Source organism: Peromyscus eremicus, chromosome 5 (genome assembly GCF_949786415.1).
Source record: "Peromyscus eremicus chromosome 5, PerEre_H2_v1, whole genome shotgun sequence".
Lineage (NCBI taxonomy): Eukaryota > Metazoa > Chordata > Mammalia > Rodentia > Cricetidae > Peromyscus > Peromyscus eremicus.
The window spans coordinates 118503131-118517926 of NC_081420.1; the positions used below are offsets into that span (position 1 = coordinate 118503131).

General features: G+C 41.9%; 1 protein-coding gene and 1 long non-coding RNA gene across 2 annotated transcripts in view; one reads left to right on the plus strand and one right to left on the minus strand.

The window, feature by feature from the left end:
- Ttc29 (tetratricopeptide repeat domain 29) overlaps positions 1 to 14796 on the plus strand; it is a 203908-nt gene that overhangs the window by 126008 nt on the left and 63104 nt on the right. The window contains exon 10 of the mRNA XM_059264282.1: positions 5570 to 5693. Coding sequence (XP_059120265.1) covers positions 5570 to 5693 — 124 coding nt within the window. The remainder of the gene's footprint in view (positions 1 to 5569; positions 5694 to 14796) is intronic.
- LOC131911878 (uncharacterized) lies at positions 458 to 13580 on the minus strand. Its single transcript, XR_009379450.1, has 3 exons — positions 13490 to 13580; positions 5601 to 5708; positions 458 to 793 (listed from the first exon to the last, which is right to left on the minus strand). It is a non-coding gene; the product is annotated as an uncharacterized LOC131911878 (long non-coding RNA).

Below are 14796 nucleotides of genomic sequence, written 5' to 3' on the forward strand. Positions count from 1 at the left end.
CAAATTGCATTACATTGTTAAATGAACTGTTCAAGTACAATATCTTGAACAAGATTAGAAATATACATATAACATTTCCTAACAATCTCAATATATATAATTTGTATACAATATACAAAAATCCAATCCAATGTAAAGTATTTAAAGCTAGTAATTGTCTTTTAAAAGTAGATTCTTTTTATCTATATCATATCTATATCTTCTCTTTACTTTTCAGAGTAGATTCAATAATCTACCATCTATCTTTTCTATATATCTTTTTTTTTACAAGAACCTTAAATCTAATCTCCTTTGCTTAGCCCTTTTCCTAACCATTAACAACAACAACTTGTAACCAACCCTCCTAAACAATGAAAATTATCCCAAATCCAAAACCCATTGAAAGACCAAAAACCACCTGCCCACACTACCTCTTTGGGAATGTGGACATTGTGTTCTTAAAATTGCTTCCTGCTGGTTGTGGGCAAAGGCATCTTTATTCTGAAAAGAAAAATTGGGGGTTAATTGTCAAGTTCTAGGAAAGGTAGCTTTATCATTTGTTGTCCAGTCTCTGCATAATGCTAAAGTTCAGGGCTTATCTCACGTCCTTGTTCAAGTAGACTGTGAAACTGGATCATCTCAGCTAGCCAATTCGAAATTGTTCTGAGCAGTTTGTAGTCCAAAGCTGATCTGTGATGTTTGTCAGCTTAGTGGTATGATTATTGTCCATGTGGAATCATTGTTGTGGAGCCCCATCATCTTTCTGGAGACTTCAAATTTGATGTTAGGCCTGGTCGTGATTTCCTGCAGAAAACTGATAGAGACTCAATTACAAAAAACATGTATAAGCAGCTAATTGAAGACTTTTTTCTAGAATTAGTTAGTATTCTATATGACCATTAATATCATAACAAAAGTTTAAAATATATATTAATCTTATAAATTTTGATATAAAATTCATACTTCAAGAAAAGTTTAAAGAATCAAAATAGAATCAAAGAATTGAGATTAGTAGTAATGGAATAGTCCCTTAATTTTTTTTTTGTTTTCTTCTGTCCCATATCAGAAGATAGCTCTTTCTTCTGGCATGATACAGAGAGTTTGCATTTTCCTTTCCTAACAAAATGCTTGAGTTTAAAGAAGGAGAGAGCCATTCTCCAACTCCAAAGCCAGCTTTAATTTTTATTGAACTGGGACTACAAGAAGACCATTTGTGTTAAGTGCTCATAGAGAAGAGCAGAAACAAACATTTAGGAAAACTTATGAAATTTTATAGATGATATACCAATAGTCCAATTTACTCCTTTTCTTGGGACATTTTTTCTAGATGATTTGTCCTTTTTCTTCAGATGTCTCATTTGTCCAGTGTTCTTCAGATTTCTTAGCCTTCATTCTTTCTAACAGACAAAAACAAAAACCTTTCCCCAAGACTAACATTAGGGAGGTTCCATTTTGGCAAGTTATATCTGATTAAATGAAATGCCATGTGTTAATGGTATAAGTTAGATTAAATTGGATGATCATATTGGTTGATGAATTATCATTTCTTTTAATTAAGAGGTCTCTCTTGTTCAAATCGAACTTTTATCAATTTTGATGGTATCCACAGCTTATCTTCCCCTGTAGTAACAAAAGCAAAACCTTGTCCCCAACATAACACATATCCCGGTTTCCATTCTGAGGTCAGCACATCCTTAAAGTATATAGGCTGATTTAATTCTGTAGTTTTTTCTAATATCCAATGTCTCTCTGCAGCTGTTGTTCCTTTCTCATTAGCACTGAGAAAATTCAAAGTTAATAGAGCACTATGCAATCGATTTCTGGGGGTTTTTGTTACCCTTTTCTGTTTATTTAGCATATCCTTTAGAGTTCTGTTTGATCTTTCTATAACTACTTGGCCTGTAGGATTATGTGGTATGTCTGTAATATGCTTTATATTGTAATAAGCAAAAAACTGTTTCATTTTAACAGAGACATGTGCTAGAGCATTGTAAGTTTTAATTTGTGCAGGTATACCCATGATGGCCAATAACTTCTAGCAAATGAGTGATTAGTTTTTCAGAACTCAAAGCAGTTGCCCATTGAAATCCTGAATAAGTATCAATAGTATGGTGTACATATTTCAGTTTTCCAAATTCTGCAAAGTAAAACATTTCCATCTGCCAGATTTCATTCCTCTGAGCATCCTTTGGGTTACATCCTGCTGGTAATGGAGTCTGATTGTAAAAGGAACAAGTAGGACATTCCCTTACAATTTCCTTGGCTTGTTGCCAGGTTATGGAAAAATCCTTTTTTAAACCTTTACTATTGACATAATGTTTTTTATGAAATTCTGAGGACTCCAGCACATTTCCTATCAATAATGTATCAATTTCATCATTACCTTGTGCTAGAGGGCCCGGTAGACCCATATGGGATCCGATATGAGTTATATATAAGGGATGATTCCTATTCCTGATTATATCTTGTAACTGAATAAATAGTGAAGTTAATTCTGACTCATCAGGGATAAATTCTGCAGTCTCAATACGTAATACCACTCTTTCAGCATACTGAAAGTTGGTAACTATGTTGAGAGGTTCTGAAAAATCCATTAATACCAACAGAATAGCATACAATTCCGATTTTTGAACAGAATTATAAGGACTTTGAACCACTTTACTTAAATTTTATGATTTGTAACCTGCCTTATTTGTTTGCATCTGTATAAAATGTACGAGCTCCAGATATGGGTGTTTTCCATACAATGCAAGGCAAAATCCAATCAGCTCTCTTTGTAAGTTCAATTCTATCGCTTTTTGGATATTTGCTGTTAATCTCTCCCCAAAAATTACTCTTTTAGCTCTTTGCCAAAGTTCACTTTCTGCCCATAATTTTTTAATGTCCTCCTTAGTTAAAGGTATGACAATTTCTGCTGGGTCTATTCCTGCTAGTTGACAAAGTCTCAATTTTCCTTTTAAAATCAAGTCAGAGATCTTTTCCACATAAGTTTTTAATTTTTTACTCTGTTTCTTTGGTAGAAATATCCATTCCAATATAATATCTTCCCTCTGCATTAAAATTCCTGTAGGAGACTACCTAGAGGGTTTTTTTTTTAAAAAATAAGTGCAATCCAGCTTTGGATCAACACGATCCACGTGTCCTTCCTGTACTTTCTTTTCTACCAAGGCCAGTTCTTTCTCAGCTTCAGGTGATAATTCTCATGGACGATTTAAGTCTTTGTCACCTTCTAAGGTTTTGAACAAATTACTCAGTTCATCGTTTTTTTACCCCAGCAGTAGTTCGTAGATGGGAAATGTCTTCAAATAATCTTTGAAAGTCATTGAGAGTCCGTAATCGATCTCTCCTAATTTGCACCTCTTGCTTGTTTATTTGAGACATGGTTTCGTGTATCTCAAGTTGGCCTCTAACTCACAAGGATGACCTTGAACTTGTAATGCCAGCATCTCTACCTCCCAAGTGCTAGGATGAAACAGTTCATGTGGTGCTGGGGATGAAACTCAGGACTTGTGCTCACCAGGCACATGCCCTTCCAGCTGTGCTCCTTCTCATGAAGTCCCCAATGTTACTGAAATGAGTTGTGAACTTCAAACATGCACGTGGCTGAGGCTCCCTCAGTTTCCTTGATGCTCAGCTCACGTGGACCACATCTTTCCTCATCCACCTTTGAGCCACGCCTTCCTTCAAATGTGTCTAAGTGACCAGTACATGCTGTGTACTCTGCTGGAAAGTGAATGTTTCTTTGAGCATTTTGCTAGAATGTGTATATGTGTGACTTTAGTGAGACCTGCAATTTTGCTGGTGAGAGACACTTACAAGAACAGTATTCACTTGTGTGTTTGTGTGTGTGTGTGAGAGGTGGGGGGTGCTGACTGGCTCGCTCACTCACTCACTCACTATGTAACATTGACTGGCCTATAACTTACTGCATAAACCAGGCTAGCCTCAAACTCATATCCTCCCAAGTTCTGGGATTAAATCTAGCATTTTCACTTTTTATATACTTTAAAATAAAATTATATACAAACTCTCCTTTTAAATTCCACAAGTCAGTGGTTTTAATACTCTCACAGAATTGTGTAGCCGTGACTACCTTCTGATTTCAGGAACTTTCCATTATCCCTGAAAGAAATCCTGTGTGGACCATTAATCATCCTTCATCCCCCTCTCAGCCTCTAGCAGTGACTGGTGTCGTTTCTGTCTTTGTTGATGGGGCTGTTCTTCACACAGTAGAAAATGAACACACAATATATCGTCTTCCTGTCTACTTTTCACTTACTATTTTCAAGTTTTGTCTATATTTTATCTGGTATCAGCACTTCATTTATTTATTTATTTATTTTGTTTTTTGAAATGGAGTTTTTCTCTGTAGCTTTGGAGTCTGTCCCGGAACTCGCTCTGTAGACCAGGCTGGCCTCAAACACACAGAGATCCACCTGCCTCTGCCTCCCACGTGCTGAGATTAAAGGCGTGTGCCACCACTGCCCAGCAGTACTTCATTTTTATGGCAGAGTAATATTCCATTGTATGGACATACTGAATTCTGAGTCACTCATGAACTGATCAACATTTCAATAGTGTCTGCTCTTTGGCTGTTATTCATAAGGCTGCTCTGACAATAATGTATGGATTTTTGTGTGAAGATGTGATTGTTTCTATTGGTTGAATATCTTTCAGTCAAATTTCAGGACCTCACATTGACTCTGTGTTACAGACTTTGAAGAACTATTTGTTTTCTAAAGCAGTGGGACCATTTTCCATCCACACCAACAATCCATGAGGCTTTACAAGTCTGAGCTTTCAACACATCTGCACCAAAGGCTCAGGGAGCATCTCAGAAGAGGGGATGGGAAGGCTGCCAGAGCTAGAGGCCCAGATGTCTACAGTAAGGTTGTGTCCTCAATACATGACAGGGAAGCTGCACCCTTGGTGTCTCAATTAGAATCACCTGAGAATGATCTGAAGAATGACAGCCCCAGTCGACATGCTGCTGTGGACGGGAGAAACCTCATAGAAATCTCATAGCTCTAATAAGGAGCTACAAGCAATTATTGGCTGAGAAAGGGGGATTCAGTCTTCTCTAGAGACAAGCACCCAGATAGGTTATCCAATCCCAAGTGCTCATCCCTAAAAAATACAGATATGAACAGCATTAAATGGACTCAGCAGGGCCATGTGTGTGCACACGTGTGTGTGTGTGCATGTGCGTGTGTGTGTGTGTGTGCGTGCGTGTGTGTGTGTGTGTGTAAAGTGATATGAAAGAGGAAGAGGTTATGAATTTTGGGAGGGAGGGGAAGGACATGAGAGGAGTTGGAGTAAGGAGAGGATGGGGTGGAAACGATGTATAGAATTTAAAAAAATAACTTAAGGAGTTTTGAGTTTTAACTCATTGTATTCTCTGACAGAGATGAGCCATGTCTGCAAATGCACTGTGTGTTGTAAGTCTAACATCCTGAGCATGTGTCTGCAAATGCACTGTGTGTTGTAAATCTAACCATCTGACCAACACTCCCACTTTTTACATCAGACACGAAGTTCCTTCTTTTCACAACGCTATGATTTACACTAACCGTTTCCCATTTAATTCTAGCCAAGGCGAGATGACAGAAGCAATTAAGTACCTGGAAAAGGTTGTGAAAATCGCAAGAAACAACTTCCAGAGCCTCGATGTGATCCGAGCGTCCACAATGCTTGGTGACATCCACAATGAAAGAGTGAGTTGTGTCCCCCTGTTTGTGGAAAAGCTTGCAAAGTTGGAAGTCTGTTCTCATTTTATGCTTGCTCTCTCACAAGTCAGTGTGGAAAAGGGCTGAGACCACAGGATGGAGCACAGACAAGGTGCGGAACTAGGAATACCTCTTTCCCACTCACTGGTGATGTACAGGCCCCACCAGCAGTGACCACGGCTATTCAGTATTCCAAGTGACTGAATGTGAGGAACAATGAAAAGATTTCCATTCAAAGGCACTTTGTGATAACTGTTGGCCCTTATCAGCTTACTCTGACATTTCTCTCTTGGTCCAAATTCTTATTTCTTTTTAATCCAGTTGGGATGCTCTTTATTAAGCCCCACCAGGCGAAGAAACAAAAACCCTAAGAATGATTCCAAAGGGAATTTAGAGTGGGGTTTTCACAGCATCCCAGGAGCCATGATTAGTAAATGCATCAGTTGTAATACCAATTTTATTACCTTCAGTTGCCCAGGGTCTCCTTTAGAAATTGTATGGAAGAAGCCTGTTTCTCCGGTTATAATTGCTGTTTTGATCATGAATCAGATCCATCATTTTTTAGGGTAATTATATTCTCCAACTGTGTTCATGCACTCTGTGTTAATCTGAGTGCTCAGTGATTAAAAGCACTACTGTGGAAACCCACTGCTTGGGTGACAAGCCCAGCTCCCTCTCTCATAAGATCTGGGACCTGGGACAAGTTATTTACACTTCTAGGTGCTTTGATTTTCTCGTCTCACGGGGTTATTGTAAGGATTAAATTAAGCAACAAGAAAGCGGAAGAACGGCTATGAAGGAAGAACCCTGAGAGGGTGGGAAAAGAGGGCGGGGGGGGGGAGTAATCATGAACAGGGCACAGTGGTGTATATGTGTGAAAGTGTCATAATGAAACCCAGTATTTTATATACCAACTACAATGCTACTTTTTAAAAAATCAGCACTAGGGGCTGGAGAGATGGCTCTATGAGTAAGAGTCCTTGCTCCTCTTGCAGAAGAGGTTTGCTTCCCAGCACACACACCAGGCTGCTCACAACTACCTATAACTCCAGCTCCAGGGGATCTGACGCCATCTTCTGGCCTCTGCAGGTGATACACATAAATACACATAGTCACACACACACACACACACACACACACACACACACACACACACACAGAGTAAATAAATACTGGAGGGCTGGGGAAATGGCCACATCATTAAAGTATCTTTTTTGCAAGCAAAGGGACCTGATTTCAGATCCCCAGCACCTGTGTTCAAAAGCAGTGTGTCACACATGACTATAACCCCAGTAATGGAGGGCAGGACCGGTGGTGCTCACTGGGCGGCCATCCTAGCCAAATCAGTGAGCCCCAGGCTCAGTGAGAGAGATCCTGTCTCAAAAATACAATGTAGAAAGTGGTCCAGGGAGAAACTAATCATTGACCTCTGGCCTCCATACATCTGTACATACACATGCATGTATACACACATGAGCAGGTACACAATCCATACGAACACAAACATGCACCACACACAGAGTAAATACTGAGGAGAACAGGAACTGAATTAGTGAGGGCAGCACCTTGAAATATTGCTGTGTCTGGCAGGGGAAACAGGGCTAGTTTTGCTACGATTGTGCTCCACCACCAAACCATTCTCTGTTCCAGACCCTCCAAGACTTTGACTGACTTCGAGTCTCCTAGATTCAAAGCAGTTGTAACAGTCCCACCCGCGCTCTTAGCCACTACAATATTTTTTTTTTAAGAAAATGAGTTTGAAATTAGTACAAATGAGTGAAAGTAATGTTTTGTTTTGTTTCTGCACTGGGAAAATCCTGCAAGCAAGTCATGTCCTCTCATTTCTCTCAGCTTCCTGTTGCTCCTCTGGTTCCTTTGCCCTTCCCAGGAGAAGTACCCACCATCCCAAGAGTGACTCTAAAAGGAAATTTAGAGTGGGTTTTGTACAGCACAAAGACACCAGAATTAGTCAGTGTGCTGACCATAACGCCATTTCTTCCCTTGCCCAGAGTGCTTTGGAGACCCTGGGGAAGGGTCAGAGTCCTAAGGTCTGCTGTTCCCTTGGTTTCCCACTCTGCCCCCTTCATCCCTCCCCTGCTTTCCTGCCTCCTCCCTCCAGGCCCCCACCCTTGCCCTCACCTAGGCTCTGTTCCCTCCGTCTCCCACTGTTCCTCCTCTTTCTGCCTCCCATGTCCACCCCAGACCCTCCTCTCCTGTGCCTCCTCTGCTGCCCCCACCTCCTGGACCACTTCTGCTCTGCTGATCCCCACAGCGGGATTTTATTTTTCCAGATAAAGTGGCAGTGGGCAGGGATGCCAAGACTTGCCCTAGAAAAGTTTGCAGTCAAAGAGGGGACTGCAGCCCACAATAGATGGATTGACACACTGGATCGAAAGACACAGACTGATCCTTTGAAAGGACGGCTCTTCAGAAACACAAACAAGCACACATTTCTATGGCTTTCCCATCCTACCAAACAGTACGCCAAACATCAATATTCCATGACAGGAATGCCAAGTGTCCACCGTTTCCCTCATGACAGAAAGATACGGAAAGAGAGAGAAACACTAGTACTACCTTCAGGCTTTCATTTTCTCAAGTTTTGCCAAGTGTTTTTTAATGTCACTAGTGTGATTTATTCTCTGATGTTTGATTCTTGAACAGTTTAACGTACAAAGACTGTGTCAACTACTAAAAGTTAATTTTTACCAATTTAGCCTCGTTATAAAATTAGGAGGATTCTGGACATTCATTCCATCTTTATATATATACATATATATATAAAGATATATATATATGTATATATACATATATTATACATATATATCTTTATGTGTTTTATTCATAGAGACAGACAGATAGATAGATAGATAGATAGATAGATAGATAGACAGATAGACACTATGTTAGTTACTTTTCTATTGCTGTGATAAAACACTATGACCAAGGCAGCTCACAGAAGGAACGGTTTATTAGGGGTTATGGTTCCACAGGGCTATGAGTCCATTGCCATGGATAGTAGGGAGGCATGGCCTTAAGCATGTGTGGTGACTAGATCAGAAAGTTGAGAACTCATGTATTAAACCAAAAGCAGGAAGCAGGGAGCAAACTGAGAACTGTGTAAGTCTGAACACTCAGTACCTTCCCATGGTAATGTACTACCTCCAGCAAGGCCACGCCTCCTAAGCCTCCCTAAACAGCACCACCAGCTGCAAACTAAGTGTTCAAATGCCAGAGCCAATGCTGGGGCATTCTCATTCAAATCACCAGTGAAAGACAGACAGACAAACAGATGGTTCAAATATACAAGTTGATTCCAATACTTTGATGGGTCCAGTAGTCAATAGTCTTAATGACAAATAATGAAACATTGAGTACATGATTTTATAACCACACACACTTCAAAACAAAGCTTGATTTGTTTCTCAAACTGTTACAGCGACATTTAATCTTTGTGCATTACCATTCTTCACCCTGTCATCATTTAAAAGCATCTGCTGACAGTGGCTCAGCCTCACCTGAATTGTCCCGTCATTACTTCTCAGTGCAATTTGAAAGGCAGTAGGTATAACGAAGGAGATTGATTAGAACCGAGTGGTGGTTGCTATTTCTCTAAGTTCTGCAAAATCCCTTCCTAAGAAAACGTTGACAACAAGTAACTTGCCACCTCTGCTCTTCAGTGGCTGAGGACAGTTCCCGATTATATTAAGTGCTCCCATACAAGTTAGCCAGATGAACAATTCCATGAGTTATTGTGCAGGTAGGAACTGACCCCTTCCTGGAAGGAGGTTAAGGTAAGGCAGAGAGTTACTAGCCTGGGTTTTGTTCGCTTGGTTTGAACTGTGCCCAGCTGCTAATTAATTAAGACATTGGGCAAGTTAGTTCTCTGCTCAGTTCCCTCACCTTCCAGATGTCAGTAACAAGAAAACTCAAAACTCAAAAGTGCCTATACCTGCGATGCCGTCTCACCAGCCCTATGCACGACTTTCTGCATATTTAAGACATCTAGTAGAAAACAGTACTTAAAATGTTAGTATAAGTTATTATATTTGAAGTGTCTTAAAATTTACAATTTGCACACAAACATTAAAACGATAAATGATTAAATGTTTACTGTAGTATTGACACAAGCTTTGAGCAACCAGAGTATTCAGAAGAACGTAAGAAGGGGTGTATTAAGGGTGGAGAGATGGCTTAGTGGTTGAGTACATACTGCTCCTCCAGAGGATGTGAGTTAGGTTCCTTAAGGCAGCTAGCAAACACCTGTAACTCCAAATCCAGGGAGACCCAGTGCCTCTGGCATCTGCACTCAAGCAAGCACGCGCGCGCACACACACACACACACACACACACACACACACACACACGCGCGCGCACGCACGCACGCGCACGCGCACGCACGCACGCGCACGCACACGCACGCACACACGCACGCACGCACACGCGCACGCACCCACACGCGCACACGCGCACGCACGCGCACGCGCACGCACGCACACGCGCACGCACACGCACGCGCACGCACGCACGCACACGCACACACTCACACACACACGCACACGCACACACTCACACACACACACGCACGCACACACACACGCACACACGCACACACACACACGCACACACACACACGCACGCGCACGCACACGCGCACACACGCACGCACACGCACGCACACACACGCACGCACACACACGCACACGCACGCACACACACGCACACGCACGCACACGCACGCACACACACACACACACACACACAAATAATTTAGAAAATTAGCCTTCCTTCTATTCTTTCTTTTTTTTTTTTTCTGGCCGGAAATTCTCAATGAAGCCCAGGCTAGCCTCACACTTGCAAGCCTCCTGTCTTAATCTCCCATGTGCTGACTTTTTAGACCTAGGCCACTGTACATGGCTGGATTGGGCATTGCAAGATAAGCATGGAGTGCCTGATAGAGTTCCTATTGTATATTGAGTTCATAATCACTCTTTGCTCTTTAATAGATCAAGCTCCTCCCTCCTCAAGCCCAGACTCAGCCTTCTGGCTGTTTGACATACTCACCCAGATCTCTTTAGACATAAACTATTACTGCTAAGCCAATTCATCTTCTCTCTCTTAAATTCTATTTCTCTGCCAAATTCACCTAACCAAATCCTCCTCCCTCCTTAGCTTCTATAGCTTTGAGCATCCAGCTTCTGCTCACTTTGCACCTGCACCAGTATTCCTAGTAAACACATGTGGGAGCCCGTTCTCGGGTTCCTCATGGCTTTACCCAGCAGGTCCGCATAGAGGATGCTTAGGACCATGGGCCTGAGTGCAGGTGTCTGAGATGGTCTGCACTTGGCTGTGCTGGGGGAGGAGGTCTTTTGCTCCACCCCTTGGCGTCTCTATAAAAACCCTGGGGCAGAGGCAGTCGGGGCCGTTGGAATAGGTTCCAGGCCCTCTCGAGGCTATCCTGTATTTTCTATCTGTTTATCTCCACAAGATTTTCCACAATAAATCCTTCTATCTAATATTTCCTGCTGCTCACACTCAAGAAAACTCTGGGGAACTGTGGGGTAGGTGGGTAAACGCCCCACAGACACATCAAAACATAACATAAAAATAAGCACTACATTAACCTACCTATCCATCAAGTTGTTCAAGCCAAAAGTCCACCAGCCATTTTCGCCCCTCCCAAACATACCCTCTACAATAAGCCTGTCTGTGGCAGAAGACATAAGTTATGTTCATGCCCTTACTGAATCATGATTGGCCCCACCTGACTTCTGACCTCAGTGCTCCCTGTACTCTCCTTCACCAACTCTACCACAGCCAAGGAGACTTCTTGATAGTTCCTCACACATTCCAAGGTAGTTCTGACTGAGCATGTGTGCCTCAGCTAGAAGGCTCTCTGTGGCATGTTCTCCAGTCTCAATATCACATTGCTGGCCATTTCACATTCTTGCCATTTGGAACTCTGTACAGTTCCATGTCCTGCCACCCTTGGTGGCCCAAACGAAAGTGATCACTAGGAAACTTCGTCACTGCTGTACTTTAATAGTCTGTGTTGTGTTTACTGTGTGGTTTTCTTGCCTGCTCTGCTTTCTTGCTATTGTTCTATCTGACTAGAATGTAACTTCTGTGAGAGCCCAGACCCTGTCTGCAGATACTGTTTTATTGCCCTGTCTAAGAAACATGCCTGCTGTGACAGGGAAGCAGAACTGTGTCAGTCCACTGCGTGGATTTGGGAACCAGTTTCAGACCACTTGAGAAAGCTTTCTATCACTTCTGAAATCCCACATTTTCATTTTCCTAGAGTATCATATCATTTGGAAAACTTGTCCTGAATCCTTAAAAACAAATCAAATGCTGCCGCCACTCATCAGTCCTGTACCTGTAAGACCCTTGTGCTAACTATGGTTTTTGTCAATTTGACACAGCTAGGGCCCTCTGGGAAGAGGGAACCTTAATTGCCTCCATCAGACTGGCATGTAGGTGAGTCTGTGTGCAGTTGGAAGGTTTCTCTGGTCCTGCCTGGCCCACCCTTTAGGACGAATCTCTCTCACCCGCATCCTGCAGCCTTTGGTCCCAAGTAAACACACAGGGGCTTATATTAATTACCAACTATACAGCCTATGGCTCAGGCTTCTCACTAGCTAGCTCTTATAACTTAACCCATTTCTAATAATCTATAAGTTGTCACGTGACCATCACTTACTGGTACTTTCATGTCTTGCTTCTCCTGGCAATGCTGGCATCTCTTCAGACTCCACCTTTCTCTTTCCTGTCTCTCTCCTTGGATTTCCTGCCTGCCTCTAAGCTGCCTTGCCGTAGGCCAATGCAGCTTATTTATTAACCAATGGGAACAACATATATTCAAAGCATACAGAAAGACATCACACAGCATCTGTGTGATTGGTATAGGGGATCCCAGCTGTCTGTGGGCAGTGCTACCCTGGGGCAGGCTAAGTGAGACATGAGCAACAGGCCTGTAAACAGAGTTCCTTCCTGTCCTCTGCTTCAGTTCCTGCCTGGAGTTCCCATCCTGGCTTCCCTTCATGATAGACTGTAAGCTATAGGGAGAAATAAATGCTTTCCTCCCCAAGTTGTTTTTGGTCATGGTGCTTAATCATATCAATAGACAGCAAGCAGGAGAGCTCGCTACCAGCCACCACATCTCATCCTTTTTGCCTCTGTATTGCTCAGGCCACTTATTTTAATGGTATTGTTAGTAATAAGTTTCAAAATATAACACTGTGAGACAGAAGTTACAAGGCGAAACTGTTATTTTGAAAAACACTGAAATTGGCATATTCTGTGATTATGGTAGTGCTTTTATTATTTAAATTAGTGCATCTTAAAAAGTCTTTATTGTAGTTAAACTTTTATTATAAAATCTGGGAGAATGCGCCTCCCATGCCACTCTCTAGATGTGATCTTTTGATAGAATGTTAATTGAAAATATATAATTACTATAAAGTGTCCGAATGAGAATGTTTTAGGGGAGATAATCAAGTCCCTTTATGAGATTTCCCATTCTTAATAAGATAAAACAATAATCACAGTTAAAAGAATGGTACTTCTTATGTTAAAATAACAGAAAAGGGCCAATGAGCTGTCTCAGTGGGTCAAAGCACTGGCCGCACAGCCTGATGACTTGGGTTCGATCCCCCAAACCCACGGTGGAAGAAGAAAATTGATTCTTGAAAGTTGTCCTCTGACCTCCACAAGTGTGCATGGCATGTGCAAGCCCACACTCACACACAGAGACACATACACACACAGAGAGAATGACTTACCTTTAGAAAACACTCATTTATTTTGACATTGCTTATTGGATCTGTAAGAAACAGAATCGGCATGAAAATTCTGTTACAAGCTCTGTTTCAGGTCTATGATGTCACTGAGCTCTTATCTTGGAATTGCCAGGGATTGCAGAGCACTGGTTGGGGTTGCCTTCTCGTGGATGGACTAATGTACGTATAATTTGCTGTGCAACCTCAAGTTCCTATTTAAGATTGTCAGAAGTGATTTCTAGAATCATTAGAAATTTACAGTAGAGATGACTTGAAAACAAAGATGAACTTTAGAAAGTTATACAGAATTTTAGAGGCGATTACATTTACATAGTAAGCTTTTGTAAGAATGAAGAATGTGGAAACACGATAGACACTAAAGAAAACTCACTCCCCAGAGGTACTTTTTAAACAAATGATAGCATCTGAAAAGAATGAATATTGATTGCGTTTAGTTGACAGTGTTTTAGAGACCTTTTCATTGGTAGTAGTTCATGAAAGACAGTTGTCAGTTTGAAGGGAGGACAGCTACCTAAGGGTAGTCCTGTCCCAGGGAGAAAAAGCACTTGGGTTAAATAAGGCCCAGTCACCATTTCAGGCATTACTGTCCCCTCTAAAGCGAGCACCTGCCCCTCCGGCCCTTGCTGCTGGGTGTCACTGGTACCATGCAGCCCCACACATAGTGGCTGCCCCAGGACTGAGCAGATAAATGCACGAGTTCATTTTAACACATCTTTAAATAATGCTGGACATTTAAATGTGTGCCCATTTATAGCCCTTGATTTGCCAGATTCAAACTCTCAACCTTGTAGCTAGAGTTTTCCTGCCTGGCCCACAGTCAGGACAATTCTCTGTTACCCGCCAGTCCCACAGCCGCTCAGACCCAACCAAGTAAACACAGAGATTTATATTGCTTACAAACTGTATGGCCACGGCAGGCTTCTTGCTAACTGTTCTTATAGCTTAAATTAATCCAGTTCTATAAATCTATACCTTGCCACATGGCTCCTGGCTTACCGGCGTCTTCACATGCTGCTTGTCATGGCGGTGGCTGGCAGTCTCTCCTTTCCCTTCCTGTTCCCTTAATTCTCCTCTCTGTTAGTCCCGCCTATACTTCCTGCCTGGCCACTGGCCAATCAGTGTTCTATTTATTGACCAATCAGAGCAACAGATTTGACATACAGACCATCCCACAGCACAACCTAAATCAATGAACAGCCTTAGGCTCAGAAATATAACAGGAGCAGTTAGACGCTTCAACTTCTGTTTTATCAAAAAGGCTATCCTTGGCCAAATTGTCCTTTTTTGTG